The sequence below is a fragment of the Phaenicophaeus curvirostris genome, chromosome 1 (genome assembly GCF_032191515.1).
Source record: "Phaenicophaeus curvirostris isolate KB17595 chromosome 1, BPBGC_Pcur_1.0, whole genome shotgun sequence".
Lineage (NCBI taxonomy): Eukaryota > Metazoa > Chordata > Aves > Cuculiformes > Cuculidae > Phaenicophaeus > Phaenicophaeus curvirostris.
The window spans coordinates 39,971,281-39,989,295 of NC_091392.1; the positions used below are offsets into that span (position 1 = coordinate 39,971,281).

The following is an 18,015-nucleotide window of genomic DNA, read 5'->3' on the forward strand; positions in this document are numbered from 1 at the left end:
TAATATTTACTGTTTTCATTTGTCTGTGGGCTAATGATTAGAATAAGGGCGTTGCTATGCTAATTTTTCACTCTGGTAAGCTTGCAGTAAATATGCTGGAATGAATATGGATGATTTCTGATATTTTAGGTTGTAGAGATCTGGTTTTCTTAAGGTAGTATTTATCTGAATTACATGAACTAATTAATTATATACAAGGCAAAAAGTGAATCTGAATCTCTTGGCTCATATTAAAATCCATAGCCTAAATATGGTGATACTAGGTGTATGAACAGCTGTGGTTTAGACTAGGGGTTTGTATCTATTTTTTAGGATCAAACTCCAAGTGCTACCTCCCCTTTGGAAGAAGAATCTGATATTATGAGAAGATGTATGGAAATTTTTTTTATTGAGGGGGAAGGAATTTCAAAGCCGTCCTTCTGAAGTGACTTTTTATTTCCCTACATAAAATTTTGTTGCCGTTATGTAATACTGTTGAGACAAAACCCACTGACTAATGCAATGTGACTTTTGTAGGCTTTTTCTAACTTTTTAATTGTCAAAACTGTTACCAGAGCATGAAATAATTAGTATAGATCAAAACAATTGTATCTAATACCTTTCAGATCCACCACAAAATTTAGAATTCTGTGTAAAAGTAGGAAGGAAAAAAATTTACTTCTCATGTCTGTTTTTTTCTTTTCCTTTTTGATAATAGGGTTTTATTTGTCCTCTGTGTATGAAGTCTCATGGATCAGCTGAGGAGCTGTTCAAGCACTATGAAGCAGTTCATAATTCTGGCATTGATTCAACTCATGGAGGGGAAGGTCATCTGTCACCAGAAAGGTGCAACAGTACACATTTTATGCATGTTCTTTTGTGTCAATGTTGAGCTGCGTTTAATTACACTGAAGGCTGTATTAATTTTAACACTTAATTATGTAGTGAAGTATTTAAATGTTCATGTCCCATTTCCAACTACAATTAAAAAGCTGCTTGGAACTTACATTGGCGGATATTGATCTGAAAATAAATGAGAATCAGATATAGATTTTTATATTGTTAAATCACCCATTTCTTAGGCAGCTGACAAAATATTACAAACTGGAATTTTTAGGAGTGTGGCAGAAAAAAATACAGGTTCCTCTAATTTCTGGCACAGAGCTGTAATGTCATCTTTTGAGGGTTGGGAAGGACAACCGTGAAGATAGAGAAGAAACCTGATTTTGTCCCTGGGTACTTAGGGTACTTATTGGGTAATTATAACATCAGTATTTGCCAAAGTAGGTTCCCATATTGCCTAATTGTTTGCAGATCTGAGAAGTTTCTGTCTGTGTCACTAATTTTCCTTCTGTATTCCACAAACTCCATGCTGATCTTCAGAAATCTTCTCTAGTTTATTTTATTTAACTGTTTGGTCTAAACTGTATTGCTAAATATGTTCCTAGGAAACATATCTGGTGGTTTTATTTCTGAGGCCAGCAGTATGGAGCAGGAACGGATAATATAAAACTTTCTTTAGAAAAGCTTAACTGAGTAGTCTGCCTGTGGTGGTTTGGGGAGATTTTTCTTAGGGGTAAAATTTACATAGGTTTCCTTTGGCTTCCTGGTAGTTGTTTGGGTTTTTTTTAATATTCAGTGTTTATTTTGGACCACTGTAAATGACAGTCCATGCTGCTGTTCTGTTACACCCCCCAAAACTGCCTTGGTTTGTATGCAGCAGTTTCAGAGTGAGCAGCTGCCTCTGGCCTCATCCAGTAAGCAGAGGTACTCACTGCACAATGCCATGGGTGGTCACCTGCTAGTGGAGCTGGCTTCTGCCAGTGCTGGGAAGTAAATGATTGAAATGTTTTGTCGCTAGTAGAAAGGTGACCCAATGTGATAAATAATTACAGTGAAAAAGATACATGTATTTAGGTAACTAACTCAAGAGAGGATGATTCTTCAGTGAGAAAAGCCTGTAGAATGTAACATATTTCTGTTGTTACCTGAATGAAGATACATCTCTCCCCAGTATGTACAGAGCTGGCAAGCCAGTAAGAGCCAGCATTAGCAGAGGTCGTGCCTTCATGCATGGATGGGCCCTTCTTTATGAACAGTTGCCTTCTTTCCCAGCTGCCACCACAAAAGAAATAAAAATTAGGGCTTTATATAGAAGGAAGTGGTAGGGTACTAGTGGAGTTACATTTGGTTTCCTGTGTGCACATTCATTCAAGAAAGTATTTCTTCTCTGTCCGATTTTAGCCTTTTCTGCACGTTTATTAAAGAAAAAGTATTTTTTTTTTGCTCTTAATTTAAGCCTTTTCAGAGTGATATAGCTTAGACATGAAATGATGCTCTTAATAGAGTAATAACATTCACATGGCGGAATTATCAGTCATAACTATATAGTTTATGTAGTTTATGAAAGATGTGTTTTTATGCCTGCAAGTTTCCAATGTCAACCAGATGTTGGCTGGTGAAGTTTTTTTATTTTTTGCCAGGCTCTTGACAGTTTAAGAACAAGTGGTTTTGTTTTCTCTAACATAATAGAAAAGGTAGACGAAGTCAGGGAGTTCAAATGGAGCAAGGGGAGCCTGGTGAGAGCTGTTGTGTAACACATGAGCTATTCTTCCTCTTTGTGTGGCATTCTTTCATGTTTCTCAGTTTCATGCTTGTTGCAGGAAATTCTCATTCTACATAAATGTGTTTTTCCAAGACTTGGAATATTGCATTAAAGAAGTATTGGAGCCTGAAGCAGGGAGCCACTTTGTTAGTGGTCTAGTAATAAAGCTTACATGTAATTCATAGGACCCAGATTGGGATTCAGTTGAGAAAGTTAGGTACTATGAGTTACATGTATCCTTTCCCCTCCCATCCCCTCTATAAACTGCCATAATCAAGGGTCAAGAGTAAATCATGTCATTCTCCCCAGTGTGATTCAACAAGGCTGCGGGTACCTGGTGCTAGGGTGGAGGCAGCAGCATTTTACAGATGGGGAGTTGAGTAGAGTGTAAGGAAAAGGTGGTGGGGACTTGCCACACTGTGAGGCTGAGATGTGCTGAGAGGAGGAAGGGTGGATTGTAACCACCCTAGCAGTGAGGGAGATTTGGTGAGGATTTGAATGGCACAAAGTCACATTGTCTGTAGCGATCACTTACACTCTCCCCACCCCCCGCCTCATTTTCTTCTGGTCAATTAAACTGAACTTAGGTTTCATCTTAAAATTCTCAAGCAAAACTGTGCTGGAAACATTGAAGTGGCTGCTGTAGAAGGGTCCTTACTTTACAAACTCTCTCTCTCTTCCCCTTCTCCTCTTTCCTTTCTCTTCTGTTACAAACTATTCTTATGCAGTTCAAAACCTTTTATCTGCTATGAAGACAAAAGCATCTTAAGTGCTTTAGTATGGCAGATCTGATATGTTCAGGCCCAACTTCATTGCAGTTAACTCTTCCACTTACCTGGGATTTCATTTATAATCTTGCGTGTGAATATTAGCTGATTTACTTATACTGGTGAGAAAACTCTGCCCCCTTCTCCATCCACAAACAATTTTTGGGTGTTGGATTACAGCCACACCTGTCTCAGCCTGCTTGTATTCACAAGCCTCTAGTGAATATCTCACATGGGCAGAATACTGTGTAAATAGCAGAAAATGTTCCTCTGAAAAAAAATTAGCTTCCTAATATCCCATGTTTTGGTCCACCTTGGAGATCTTGCTTTATTGGTTCAAGTGTGTGTGTTTCAGTTGCTTTTTGATGACCCTGACCTGATGTTAATATGCTAATGTAGGTTTAATCTATTCCTTTCCAGTATACTAAAGAATAACTTGCTTTGGTGGTTTTTTTGTTTTGTTGGTTTTTTATTTTCTTAAGTATGAGATAATTTAAAAGAACATCTATGGAGGAGGGATAATGCAGCATAGCAGCAATAAAACTGTGTGGTATAAAACTAAGAGAATTATGGGTACATTGGCACCTACACACATATATTCTATGTACTCCCAGTGTTGCCACTGTACAAACAATAAGAAAGGGTATATTTGCATTATTTTAATGGCCTGTGTATTCTACGTTTGAAGTGGCTGTATCTCAGTAAATGCAGCGTTATCCTTGTATATATAGTTGTGCAGCTCTGTAGGGAGACCTGTGATTTAGAAGGGAACTATCTAAATCAATTAGTAACAGTTTTAGCCTTGGATCTTGTGTTCTTGCATGGCTGCAGGCTCGAGCACGATATTTGAGAATTTAAAATCCCAAGGCTTTAAACATTCAGACCATTAAGTGAATGGATCTTTGGGGCATACTGAATTTCTGTGTGGATGAAAAATTATGTAACTGCGTATTCCAAAAGGAGTAAGATAGCATGCTGTCTCTTACCAAGACTCCTTTATGTGATATGAGAAGTGAAGGAGAATAGATTTGTCCTTTTCATACAAAGGCATGTAAATCAGTTAAACGTCCCAATGCACAGCTTTGCCATCCTGAACTATTGTGGTCAAGCTGATGCAGTGATTTAGGTTTACGTTCTGTTTTCATGACGTTATTTGCATATCTGGTTTTTTTATCCATCCAGTTAATATGTTTAGCATTTTTCAACTGATGTGCAAACTGAACTAATAAGAATCTATTAATCCTGCTTGTTCCAAGTTTCACAAAAATCTAAACGTAAACTATTTGTAATTATGTGACTTAGATTTATGTAGTATGTGGCTGTTACTCCAGCTTTTTAATGGACATTATAACCTGTATGTATTTGACAAAATATAAACACTGCATATTCATTTTCTTCACTCTGTGGATATATTTATTCAGAGATGAAGTATCACTGCTCCGACAAGAAGTCCAAGACTTGCAAGCTTCGCTGAAGGTTGGAAATGTGTTTTATTTGCATGTGGTCCTTTGTTTAAATTGCAAAGTGTTCCACTGTCTTAAGCAAACAAATTTACATTTCTCTCTCCCTTATTTCTCCACACCAGGAGGAGAGGTGGTATTCAGAAGAGCTGAAGAAAGAACTAGAGAAATTGCAGGGGCAGCAGCAGCAAGTAATTGCTTTAAAATACTTGAAGCAGGTTTATCTTCAGTATTGACATAGAAGATCAATACCTTTTTTGTAGGGCACGTGGCCTGATTTAGTTAGCTCCATAATTTGAATATTGACATGTTCTTGAAAACAAAGCTAGTTATCTCTCCACAGAGTCAGAGTAGATAATGATTCTTCCGTACTACTCACTGCCACAAGTTCAGTTCAGACTTTTCCTTCTGGTGGGCTTATTCAGAACTCAGTTTATTGAAGAAAATAAATCAAATGTGGTGTTTTATCTGTTACAAGAAAGGGTGATGGGGTCTTTCTTGTAAAAAATTTTGGAGAACAGTAGTGTGCTTTCACAGAAGTCCAGATGAACTGAACAAACAAGGCAAGGCACATTGTGATGTGTTGTGCCCTAAGGAAGCTCTTGATTCTTTTTTGACAATGAACTACTTCAAATGGGATTAAAAACCTCAGAAATTGCTTTCTGACAGAATGCTTTCTCAAAATGTATTTAGTGATGTCTGTAACCTCTCTTTTTATGCAGGTTTCAATATTGAGGGAAGGGAGGGTGAGGGAATTGTTACAGGAGTCTTGCAGGTCTGGAAGCTTGGTAGTGCAGTAACACCCAAAATGGAAAATAATCTTGGCCTTTTCCAGTCTTCCAGATATAACTGTTTGAAACTAGGTATTTTTATATTGCTACACAATATTTGAGCACAGAAGTCTGTATTACCCTGTCTTTTTCTAAAATGGGGTGAGCATTGGAAGTAGTTGTTTTTATTCCTACTGTCTAATGATGTGTTTATTCTGTTTTCTTAAGCATTCTAAGTCTGATGGATTGACAACGGCTACATCAACAGGTGGCTAATATTTTATTAATTTTTGCACTGTTCTGGAATTTCTGATTTTTTTTTTTTTTTAGCGTAGCTTTTAGGTTAATGAAAACACGCGTTTGGTAAATTAAAGATCTAGAAAGCTGGAATGGTACAATTACTGCAAACAAGGTTCATTGTAAGCTTTTGGTAGCTGTCATCTGGGGAAATGTTCCAGAGGCTCAGAGTCTGTAATTTCTAGAAGTGAGACAGGAGTTCTCCTGACACTGAAGGCAGTTCTCATGAGTATTTTTGAATGCATTTTTAATAATTTCATATATTCAAGCATTCAGTACAAGTCTTTTACTAAGAAAGACAGTGATTGTTGATACTTAAACTGTAGCATTTGTCAGTGCTGGATTTATTTAGTGTTTTTCTGTATTCATTGCTAGCAAAGAAGACAATTTTTGTATTTTTTTGTTTGTTTGTTTTGCAGACCAATATTTTAAGCTCTATGTTTTTTTTCTATGAGGCACTCATGGAGTAAAATTTTCCTTATGTGTGCATAAAGTATCAGACTGATTGTGATTAAAGCTCTTTAATCACAATGCAGGGCTCAGAATTCAACAGCTTGTTGCAGAATGATCTGAAAGGTTATTTTTGACTAGTGAAAACCAATATGTACTTACTTAGTCTTGCAGAGTACTAAGCTAGTGACAGGTTCCAGCATCATGCTTGTAGATATTTAACTTCACTAAAGTTGTTCACTTTCTTAAGTTAATTAGATGTTGAGTAAACTTGAATTACTTATTTACCTGCTGAGATTCATTATGGATGTGAGTAACTGTGTTGTCCTAGCTCTTCCAGAAAATAATACTGTTATTTTTATGGAAATAGAGTCATTGGAACGGCAGCTAGAAGAAATCCAAGTAGAAAATTTTAACATTAAGCAAATGAAAGACTTATTTGAGCAAAAAGCGGCACAACTGTCCACTGAAATCGTGGGTGAGTATATTAGTATGAGCTCTGATTCTATTTTCTACTTGTGCTACTTGTGCAAGTGATTCTTTATTCAACTTCTTTCTTGCTAGATCTTAAATCAAAGTATGATGAAGAAATCAGCCTTCGGGAGACTGCAGAACAGAAAGTGACAAACCTGACACAAGAACTGCAGAAGGAGAGAAATACAGTGGAAGACCTAAAGACAGAGCTGGTATTCACATCACACTAATATTTTTGTTATTTTCAAGTCAAGGGAGGGATACACTTAAATGCTTGCAAATACAGTTTTAAAGCGATCAAACTCTGTTGAATCTTGAGACTTCTGCTTGTGGGCTGAAAAGTTCAGAACACCAGTTTCTGCTCTGTTTCACTGACCTAAATTTTCAGTCTGCTTCCAGTGAGGAAATAGATGTAGTTTCTGACTTAAAAGATAGGGTAAAATTTATTATCTATTATACTCTGCTTGTTTGATGCTGTACCCTTCAGCAGTTTTACAGAGGAATACATGTCTAGATGTGCTGTGCAGGCCTGTACTTCGAGCTTGCTGTTGCTGATTTCCACAGCTTTCTTTAGATCACCCTTTTCCCATGAGGTGTTGTGCTCAGTCTCAGGGCAGCTGCATTCATCATGAGAAGTGCTCAGAGAGGTGTTTTGTGATATGGTGGCTCAAAGGCTGGCAGCTGTCATCACCATGTCTGTGTTAATGTTGTCCCTCTTGCGCTTGGATGATAATACCGATGTGTGTATATTCCAGGATTGTGGCTCCTGCTGACTTTTATACACAGCCGTGGCTCCAGGGAGCAATCCCAGTGACTCAGCAGTCCTGCCACTTCTGAAGCAGTAGTGAAGGGGAATTCCTAGTTTCTCCCACTCAGCCAACTGCTTAGACTCTGGAGAAAAGTAGGACTTACTTATCTCCCTTCTTCCCTGTAGCTGGCTGCCCTGAAGGGTTCACAAGTCCCTCCTGGCCCTGTCCAGCCACCAGACTTATCCATTCCTCTCTTTTGAGATGTTTCTTGTCTTCCTTTCTCCTTCTGCATTCTTACCTTTTCCTTGTACCTTTTCTGTTCTAGATGGCAACAGCTCTTTGCTTTCTTTGGTGCCCACTATTGCCTTCCCTTTCCTTTTCCTCCACAGTTTTTCATTTTGAAGGATGTTATGGTGCTTTAGATGTAATTAGAAGTTGTACCTCTGGGTCTGATATGAGGCATGTCTGATAATACTTTCAAGACATTTCCTTTAGCTCCCATTTTCTTGTCTGTTCCTATGTTTTTCTGAAATAGGCAGATGCACTATCATTATGAAAGTCTGTGTAGCACTGGATTGTTGTGTGTCTTACAAGACCATCTCAGGACTATATACAGTAATGCATTGTGTAGAGTCGTGGAGTCAATACAGCCTAGGGAATGAAACTTCACATAAATGTCTTGCATGGATTATCTGTCATTTCAGTGTTTTCTCCCAGGGACAGTCTCCCTCCTGTACCTACCCATCTGCTTACATCAAAATTACAGGAATGTAATATTTGAGACTTTCTTATTTGTCAGATTCGGTTGAAATCAATCAACACATTCAAAGTTTAGTAGGCAAGAATTGACAAACAGCCATTAAATGTTGTTTCCTTTGGGAATTATACATATTTTGCTATGGGTGGTGTTGATTTTTCTTTTTTTAGTTCTTTTCCTTTCCCATAGGTGTAATATTGTGTATGTTGCTTTGTTTATAAATTGATGATTTCAAAGACTTCTAGAGATGACATGGATGGTGGAAGTACATCTGTCAACAGTGTGTTGCTTATTTCTACTCTTCTACTTTTCAGCTACAAAGGCCTGGTGTGGAAGATGTGGCTGTCCTGAAAAAGGAGCTGGTCCAAGTTCAGACTCTGATGGACAAAATGACGCTGGAACGTGAGAGAGAATCTGAAAAGCTTAAAGACGAGTGCAAGCATTTGCAGGCAGAGCAGGCTAATTCAGAGGTAGTAGTTATACCTAAACATGTGTGTGTTAGCTTTGCAGTGATTTTCATATGAAAGTGAAATATATTAATTCATCATAATGAAAAAGCTTCTTTCTTAACAGAATCGTATAACTTATCTAACAGACACATTTATTTATTACAGTAAATTGGGTAATTCTGTCAATATTTAGCTCCCAAGAACCCGCATGTTTTTCATTGCAAAATCCTACCTTGGCATTGTGAGTTATTACAACGGCCCAATAGGAGAGACAAAAATTGCCTGGCGGAACTGTACTCTTTCTGTTGTGAGAGAGAAATAGAACAATACCTAGAATCATAGAATAGTTTGAGTTGGAAGGGACCTCAAAGATCATCTAGTTCCACACCCCTGCCCTGGGCAGGGACACTTCCCACCAGACCAGGCTGCCCAAGGCCCCATCCAACCTGGCCTTGAACACCTCCAGGGCTGGGGCAGCCACAGCTTCCCTGGGCAACCTGTGACAGTGCCTCACCACTCTCACAGTGAAGAAGTTCTTCCTAATGTCTAGTCTAAATCTGCCTCTCTCCAGTTTATACTCATTGCCCCTAGTCCTATCACCTCAAGCCTTTGTAAACAGTCCCTCTGCAGCTTTCTTGTAGCCCCTTCAGGTACTGGAAGATCGCTAGAAGGTCTTCTTGGAGCCTTCTCTTCTCCAGGCTGAACAAGCCCAACTATCTCAGCCTGTCCTCGTATGGGAGGTGCTCCAGCCCTCAGATCATCTTTGTAGCCCTCCTCTGGACTCATTCCAATGGTTCCATATCCTTCTTATGTTGAGGATTCCAGAACTGGACACAATACTCCAGGTGAAGTCTCACTAGAGAGGAGAAGAGGGGCAGAATGACCTCCCTTGACCTGCTGGTCACGCTTCTTTTGATGCAGCCCAGGATACGTTTGGCCTTCTGGGCTGTGAGTGCATATTGCTGGCTCATGTCAAGCTTCTCATCAACCACCACCCCCAGTTCCTTCTCTGCAGGGCATCTTTCAATCACATCATCCCCCATCATGTACTGAACCTGGGGGATTGATTTCGTCCCTTATTGAGCTACATGTGGATAAAAGCAGATGTTACTGAAAATGATGGGTTTGGTTAGTATGTGAGTTGATGTGTTTGCAAATAGATGTTAAAAAGAAATGGTTATTGCAAAGTAGATAGTAACTTGAATATTCTTATAAGATATTTTATTTGTGAACTTGCACAAGATTCAGAAATCCCAAGGGATGTTTTATTAAAACAAGTTTTAATTTTTCATTTCTCCAGTTTTTGCTGTCAAATGGGAAGCCTTTTTGCACCTATTAATATAGAACTATTCTGTGTCTAAGGTTCAAATCTGTTCTGCATATGTATCCCCCATGCCCCAGACTCCCCCTCAAAGGCCTCCAAGTGTTGCCTGTCATCCACTGGAGCAGAACACGAGTGACTACCAGGCCTCACCATGTCTTAAGGTCAAGATGTCAGGATGTCACCTGTAATCTGTTTCCAGGCAACAGCACTTTATTTTTACTCTCTTTGTTATTGCAGTCTAAAGTATAATAGAAAATAAAATCTGTTTTTCTCATGTTAGTTGCCCTCCTGGATTTGAACCTTTAAAATTCATTGCATTTTAAAAACGACCTTGGTATCCACTTGCAGAATATGCTGGTTTCTTCAAAAGTATACTTTGTGAAGGTTGCCCTGCTTTGGCTGACTCAGTGGAAGGAGTTTTAAATTACCAATGGAGATTTGAAAAGATTTGTCCATTTTTTGTTGTTCTTACATATAGACTTGATGATAACTCTTGTATTCAAGGAAGCAAAGCTAACTGCCCTTTCTGTAGCAAATATTCAGCTTTTTTGGTTCCTCTGCTTTTACACTAGTGAATGCTTCTGTTTCCATGCAAGATGGAAAAAAGGGAATGCAACAGCTCTGACTTGGATCTTTAAGAGGGAACCTTATTCCTCAAGCTGTCTCAGAACCCTCCTGGCTAAAGCCTGTTTGATATTGTTTACCATGACAGTGAGGGAAATTGCTAACAGATATCATGGCAGGGAATCCTAATAGAAATACAGTATTGCCAAAAAGGCTTTTGTGTAGCTGTAATTTATTCTACTGAGGAGTTGGTGAATCCATACCTGCAGAAGAAATATTTTGCTGGGTGTTTTTGTATTCCAGTAGTTGCTTGGTTGGTATAGTTCTACTCATGGATGACTTCGCAGTATAACAATCATCAACGAAGACTTTCAGCTGTGTTAGAGAATTTTCAGTTTTGACCTCTCCCTTTTTTACTATACCTCACCAATGCAATGCCAGCAAAACTTGTTAACTCTGAGCTGTACTCCCTAGTGAAGTGGGATCCTTGCAGAATTCTCCAGCTTACATGGGGAAACAGCTAGAGTTTCTGTAGGACTCCTAGTATCCTCTGTTCTGTTGAGATTTGTGGATGTGAAGGATTCCTGACATCTTGTTATTTTGAGGTTTCATGTGCCCTAGATTTCAGAACTGCTGTTTTAACTGTCTTTGTTTGAACTGCAGAGCTTTAGAGAAGGGCTGCCTGGCATTATTCTAAACTCCTTGGGGCTTTCCCTCCTGCCTCGCTCCCCAGCAGATATGTTGAGCTCCAGGAGTTGTACAAGGCTGCAGTATCGTATTAAACATGAATCTACCATTGTTTTCAAGTTAAAATTATGTATACTAAAAGCTTCATCGGATGTAGAAAAAGGAATATCACAGTTGGAGTTATGGATATAATGTGGTTAGGTGGCCATGTAAGTTGCTGCATGATTGTAATTTGTTTTTAACTGTGAGATCCCACAACTATGCTGCAGAATTTAAATTTCATTTCAAAATACTGTCTCTGTAGTCCTTTGTGGTTTAGGATATTTAGTTTTCATGTTAAGATGAAATGATATAGTGACATGGCTGTAACAAAAATCTTTCGTCTTAAAACCTTGTCACAGAAGCATGAATTGCTCCTGTTCCTTCTAACTAGATATATTTAAACTATGACATAATTAGGCATTGTAAAATGTAGCTTTCAAGTGCAGCCTTTAACAAGAAAAAAGGCAAATGAAGATTTTTGCAGTCCTCCTGGAAGTAACAGCAGATGGGGGAAAAGGCTGCGTGATGCCCGTAGCTGTTACTATGTGTTCATGTAAGAAGTCTTAGATGTATGGAACTAATACAAATGACATTGCAGCAATTAGAGTACTATCAGATGTCTGTGTAATATCATCAACCACAGAAGACTGAGCTGCTGTGTGGCAGAACACGGTAGCAGCTGCAGTTTGGTTCTTCTCAGAGGTGTTACCACTTCCTCTGCTTAATTCCAGCATATGGCAACAACAGCCCAAGGCATGTTTAAAATAAAAGCGTTTCTTTCAATGTAAAGTGAAATATCAGACTTCTTAAAAAAAAATTAATCAAAGTCATAGTGGTGAAAACTTTGCTAATTTTCTTAAAAAAAAAAAAATTGCAGAAAGTATGAACCCTAAGAAAACAAGAAATTGAGGTCCTTCATTGGCAGAATGGGTATAGTTCTGGCCATAAAGTTTTGGCCATGTTTCCTCTCAGCTTTGCTCTTTAAGAATGCCTCAAGGTGTAAAATGATGGCCTAATGTTAGGCCATCCTTGGCTATTTTATTGACTGAGGAGGCGTATATTAATATTGGTCTCGAAAGTGACATGTCTTTGAAAAAACTTAAATTTATGGTGTGGGTGAAGAGAATAACAAAGATCATCTTGATCCTATGTGAACATCTTCATATGTTGCAGGGGAGTGATGTGAAGAATGGTGGAAATCTACAATTGTTGCCCAAATCTATTCATTGTTTGTTGCCTAAATGTATTCATTGATTGTTACCTAAATGTATTCATTGTTGTCCTTTCTCTATTTGTTGTCTGTTTATGCCTTATTTCAGTGTTGCACCTGAAACTCTGATGTCTAGAAATCTCAGATGAATGTTGATTCTTCGATACTCTATTTAGTTTCTCGCGATAGTGAGCCCTGCATAATAAACACATTATGAAAACAGCTGCACTGCTGTGGAGCAAAGCATTTCTATGAATCCCTGCAGATTGGCGTTTGTTTCAGTAGCTTCTTAAAATACAGGGCCTGAATTTGGTTGTTGACTTGAGTGCTCACAGAATTAAACAAGATTTGTAGATTAAATTGTGGGTAAATTTAATAAAGCCAGGACTGTTTTTTTCCTACTAAGCAAAGGCGTTAAAACCACTGGAATATTTGAAAACAAGTTTGAGGAAGTGTTGTCTACTAACAGCTTTTGTGACTGCTTGTTTCCATCTTTCATCCATCCGTTTTATTTTTTCTGCTTTCTAATGGAGACATTTCAATTTGAGGTAAATTTTTTTGAAAGCTTTCTTGCTCTTAGAGTAGATTTCAGTTTTATCAAGATACCAAGAGGTTATTAAACAGATGTGTTCTGCTTTGCTTATTGGTTTGTTATTCATACAGAGCATCAGGACAGACAAATCAGGAAAGAATATTCTTCCATGGTGGATTTCCATGTTAAGAATGAAAGCCTGGGACAGGCTTATTGAATATCTTTATGCATGTAAATTGTGATCCTAATAATGTAAAGCATTACAGAAAGTCAGAATTAATAACGCTGTGTAGTCATATAATATGTTCATATGTTGTTTGGTCATCCTTTTTTCTGTAGGAAGCTTGTAAATGCCTGTTTATTGTCTATGGCTTCTGTTCTACTACTTTAGTTAATTCTTGAATTCAGCATTTATATTTCTGTGCTGAAATCTGTGTTTATGAGAACAATAGGAAAGAAAATTTCTTTAAAATATGGCTGTTATATTGTGTACTCAAAGTGGGTGCATTCATACACAGCATGCTTTAGGGCAGCCATTGTTACCCATTTAAAGTGCTTTTTTTTGTTTGCTTTCATTAAGGTGTTCAAATACTGTACAGTCATTGATATAGTCTGTTATGTACTAATCCTGTTTAATGGGGTAGTGTTGTTACCCTTATTATGCTGACCTGCAGGGTTGATGTGTCCAAAATTCACACAACAAGTTTGCATTAGATGCCAGACTTGCTTCTAGAACCTTTTCCGGTACATTTCCCTTATGAGGGAGACAAAGCTTTTGGCCATGTAGATGCAATGACCTGGAAGGGCTTCGCCTTGAGCTAGACCTGTGGTAACGATTAATGGATAATCTATTGTGATTTTCATCGATTGTGGGCTGAACTGGGCTTTTTCTATTGGACTGGGGCATATTTATGTCTTCTGAAACAGGACATAAATGAATATCAGCTGACAGGCGATGCTCAGTGGTATTTCTGTAGCTCATGGTGCTCTGAAATGAGTTTGCGGGTGACTTTTCTTAAGCTAGTTATTTGTTCTCAAGATGTTTTTTGTTTTGCTACCAGACATTTTACTTTTGTTTGACTTATACATGCAAAGCTTCGTTTTAAATGTGGATTTTTCTGTTTGTCTGTTCAGGCTACCATTAACCAATTGAGAGCTGAACTTGCCAAAGGACCACAGGAGGTAGCTGTGTATATTCAGGAGCTGCAAAAACTTCAAAGTTCAGTCAAAGAGCTAGAACAGAAGAACCAGGTGAGAATACTGTTATTTTCTGTGCTTGTCAGTTCACATTAAAATGGAGACACAGTGCACGTTGCCTTTGGAAGGGCCAAAGTGTTGCAGGGTTTTTACTTAACACAAAGGACATTGTAATGTACAAGCAGACACTGTATTTTAACGATTGTCAATATGTTGTTATGACTGCAGATTTCTAATTGCTGCAGTTTATGCTTACCCGTCATTAAGCAGTACTACCATCTCACACATTAAAAGAAAAAAAGCAGTACCCTTTGAAATATTACAATGTTTGCCTAAAAATCATAGTTCAGAAGACATTTTAAGCTCTCTTCATTGGTCTTCCAGTTCCTTATCTTTCAGATTGTAATCCAGTCATATTTTCTGGCCTTTTATTAGAGTTACGAATGGTAGAAAATGGAAATAAACTCCAAAAGCTTCTCAGCTTACAAGTATTCCCTGAGAACTTCTGTAAAAAACCCCTTCATCTTGCTGTGTTTTTTATTTGTGTTAAGAAAGCAAGTGTTCTGTGGTAATAAATGGAGGTAAGGGAGGAAAGGAGACAAGGAGAAAGATGGATGGTGCTTTTTGTTGCGTGTATATGTAACACTGTGTATGAACTATACACATTACATATGTGTATTTATCAGCAACCTTGTCAATCTTGGAGAATAGGAAGGGACAGAGACCAAACAGTGTGTATTTAATGCCATCTAATAATAAAGCAGCACTTTCAAATAATATAAAAAGGTGCAATTAAAATCTGGTAAATAAAACTTGCCTTTAGTAGGATGACTCTTGGTTTGGCTCATTAAATCAGGTGCAGAACTGAGATGAGAATTGTGCTGTAATTTTCCACAGACCAGCAAAACTGAACCAAACTTTTAGCAAAATTATTGCTATACTGTATAGACCCCTTGCCTGAGTATATTGCTATTCCATTAACAATATGGAGTGAAAAAAAAATCTGTTCCCTGAAGTATGAGACTTGTAATTTCAAACCCATTGCATGTGGAGGTTTTTATTTGTTTTCTTTCAGGAAAATTGTGATGCATTATCTACAGGAAAGAATACTTAGTTTCCAGACTTTTACTGACATAACTATTCTGAAATTTGGTAGTGATCATACAGTTTATTCTTTAATATCTGGCCACTGTTGCTACTAACATGTATTACATGTCTTTATCCATGGAGCAATTACGAAAGAGGGGATCAGTGTGATATTCCCTCTTGTATCTTGTGAGTGTTGAAAGCTCAGGGCTCTTTGAGTGCTGAAGGCTCAGGTCTCTGTTGAGTGCTGGAACATACTGTTATTCTTTTTTTCTTTTCTGTGGAAATGAAGGCTCAGGGAAGTGAGGCGGCAAGTATATGCTCACGTATCCCTTTATAAATCTGGGATGCAGCTGGTGCGTGCATCCAAACAGGAAACACTGCTGGGTCCATTGATGTAATCTGAATGACCATAGCTTGGCAGCTCTGAGGCCTCAAGTCTGCTTGTGGGCTTCAGTCATGCCCAGAGGTAGCAGGTGGTTGGGCAAAGTCAGCTCTTCTCTCCTGAAAGCAGCAGCAGGTGTTTGTGGCTCTGTCTGGCCATTCGTGACAACAGAAGGTATTCAGCTGTCAGGGGCAGTGGTTTTAACCACAGATATTCATTGCTGTGTTGATCATAAGACTGAGGAGCAAGAGAGAAGAGTGATACAGAATGTGAAGCAGCATCTCCAAATGTGTAGCTGCTGCTCTTGGCTGTCCTTTGGATAGCTTGTGAGGTGATGGTGAAGAAGCTTTGCTGCTCTTGGCTGTTCTTTTGGATAGTTTGTGAGGTGATGGTGAAGAGGCTTGGCTTCTTTTTCATTTTACATAGCATTCCTGAAAGTTTCTCACAGTCTGAATCTGCTTCAGGACAGTGTTAGCTGTTTCTCTGTCTTCCCCCCAAACTTTACTTTTAAAATTTAGGTTAGTGCCTTACACTGACTCTTCACAAAGTAGGTCATAGGTGTTACACATGTGACATGTAGATCTAGTTATGAAGTAGTACTGCTATTAACACCTTAGCTCTAACATGACCAGCTGGGATGAAAAAGGTGCTGTAGTGTGTTCATATTTCGGGAACGTGATTCAATATTAGTGCTAATGATCCTGCCTGTCCATTTCCCTTTAATGAAAAGGGAATCACAACTTTATTTTATATTCTGATGGTGATAACTTTTCTAAAAGTGGTGGGAGCCTTGCCATTGACTCCAGGAGGATAAAGGTGACACCTAACCTGAGTGCATGCTCTATTCCTGCATTTTATATATGCATATATAAAAAATTATGCATACCTGTAACAGCAACAAGTTGTTTTATTTGTCAAGAGCATTTCAAAATATTTTGCTCATTTCTTGCTCGGTTTTATGCTTTAGAAAGTATATATATTTTTTAAATGGACATGTAGGGCATTTATTATATTTATTCTCACATGGGTTGCTGGACTGCTAGAGTTGTCATTTGAAAGACTGCTCATTTTGTAACCTCTTTTTTTAATGGTTTATTCTCTTTTTTTTAATAACACCTGTAAAATAGGAGTGTCTGTATGTGGTTTATAATGACCCATATAGTCATGATTTGTTTAAATCTGTAAAGAACAAAACTATTCAACTTATTCAAATAGTTTCACAGCTTTCTCTTCTGGCAATGCAGGTTTCATCCCTGGATACTGTGCAGAAGTGTGCTTTTAAGATGCCCGGCATAGCTAGAATTGCAGCACTATCTATCTTATCTTTGAAATGGTGTTATTCTAAAGTTGCAGAACAGTCTGAAGTTTTGATACATAAGACTGACCTCAGTGTTGGCATTTTTTTCAGGCTGATGTGCTAGTAGTCTTCTTTATTTTTCCTTATTTTAATTGAAAGTTTCACTAGAGAATATAGTAGTCAGTGAAACTGCAGGAAGAATGCAAGCATTTCAAAGGTGTGCATAGTAACACTCCTCTCAGGTAGATATCAGTAAGATGCTGCAATAAATGGAACCTGCTGGTACATTTCAAGAAGATGGAATGGATTACCTGGGTTGGATGATGGCCAAGGCCTCCCTGCAACTGTATTTCTGTGCTTCAGAAAGTTCCAGTGGAAAATTTATATGGTTCTCAAGGCTTTGTTCATCCTACTTTGAGATTTCTGAAATTCTAGTTAATGTCTCTGCTAAGCTGGGGTGGGAAACCTAAACTTTCTGGAATTATATCTTGTCCATTATGATATTTAATTTCTAACTGTGTATAGTTTAGTTTAGTTCATGAAATTTGATAAAAAGAACTATGTAATAGCTGAAGATTATCTGTAAATAATTTTTTTTTTCAGTATTTCTCTCAGTATGTAAATTTGTTAGTATGACCCTAGACCCTGCAATATTTACTGTTGTTGATGTGGTAAGAAAAATCTGACACTCAGCAATGTTTCTTTCCTTTCGGAAATCCCAATTTTTAGTGTTTTCAAACTCAAAGCAACTATCCTTTTTGAGCTGATTTGTTTGCAAGAAAATTAGATGGTATGAATTAATATGGAAATTCATAATCTTCTAAAATGAAGATTAAATTGTGAGTGTTTCATTCTGTGATTTATCAACATCAGAGATTTTATTGGTTTTCACAGGTTCTCTTCCCTGGTTTGGGTAGCAGGTCATGCTGTAAAT

General features: G+C 38.0%; 1 protein-coding gene across 3 annotated transcripts in view; it reads left to right on the plus strand.

Moving 5' to 3' along the window:
- EEA1 (early endosome antigen 1) overlaps positions 1–18,015 on the plus strand; it is a 76,469-nt gene that overhangs the window by 21,504 nt on the left and 36,950 nt on the right. For all 3 annotated transcript variants that reach the window (XM_069854041.1, XM_069854053.1, XM_069854062.1), the window contains 8 exons: positions 698–825; positions 4,773–4,827; positions 4,937–5,002; positions 5,810–5,849; positions 6,699–6,806; positions 6,893–7,014; positions 8,623–8,778; positions 14,251–14,367. In XM_069854041.1, coding sequence (XP_069710142.1) covers positions 698–825; positions 4,773–4,827; positions 4,937–5,002; positions 5,810–5,849; positions 6,699–6,806; positions 6,893–7,014; positions 8,623–8,778; positions 14,251–14,367 — 792 coding nt within the window. The remainder of the gene's footprint in view (positions 1–697; positions 826–4,772; positions 4,828–4,936; positions 5,003–5,809; positions 5,850–6,698; positions 6,807–6,892; positions 7,015–8,622; positions 8,779–14,250; positions 14,368–18,015) is intronic.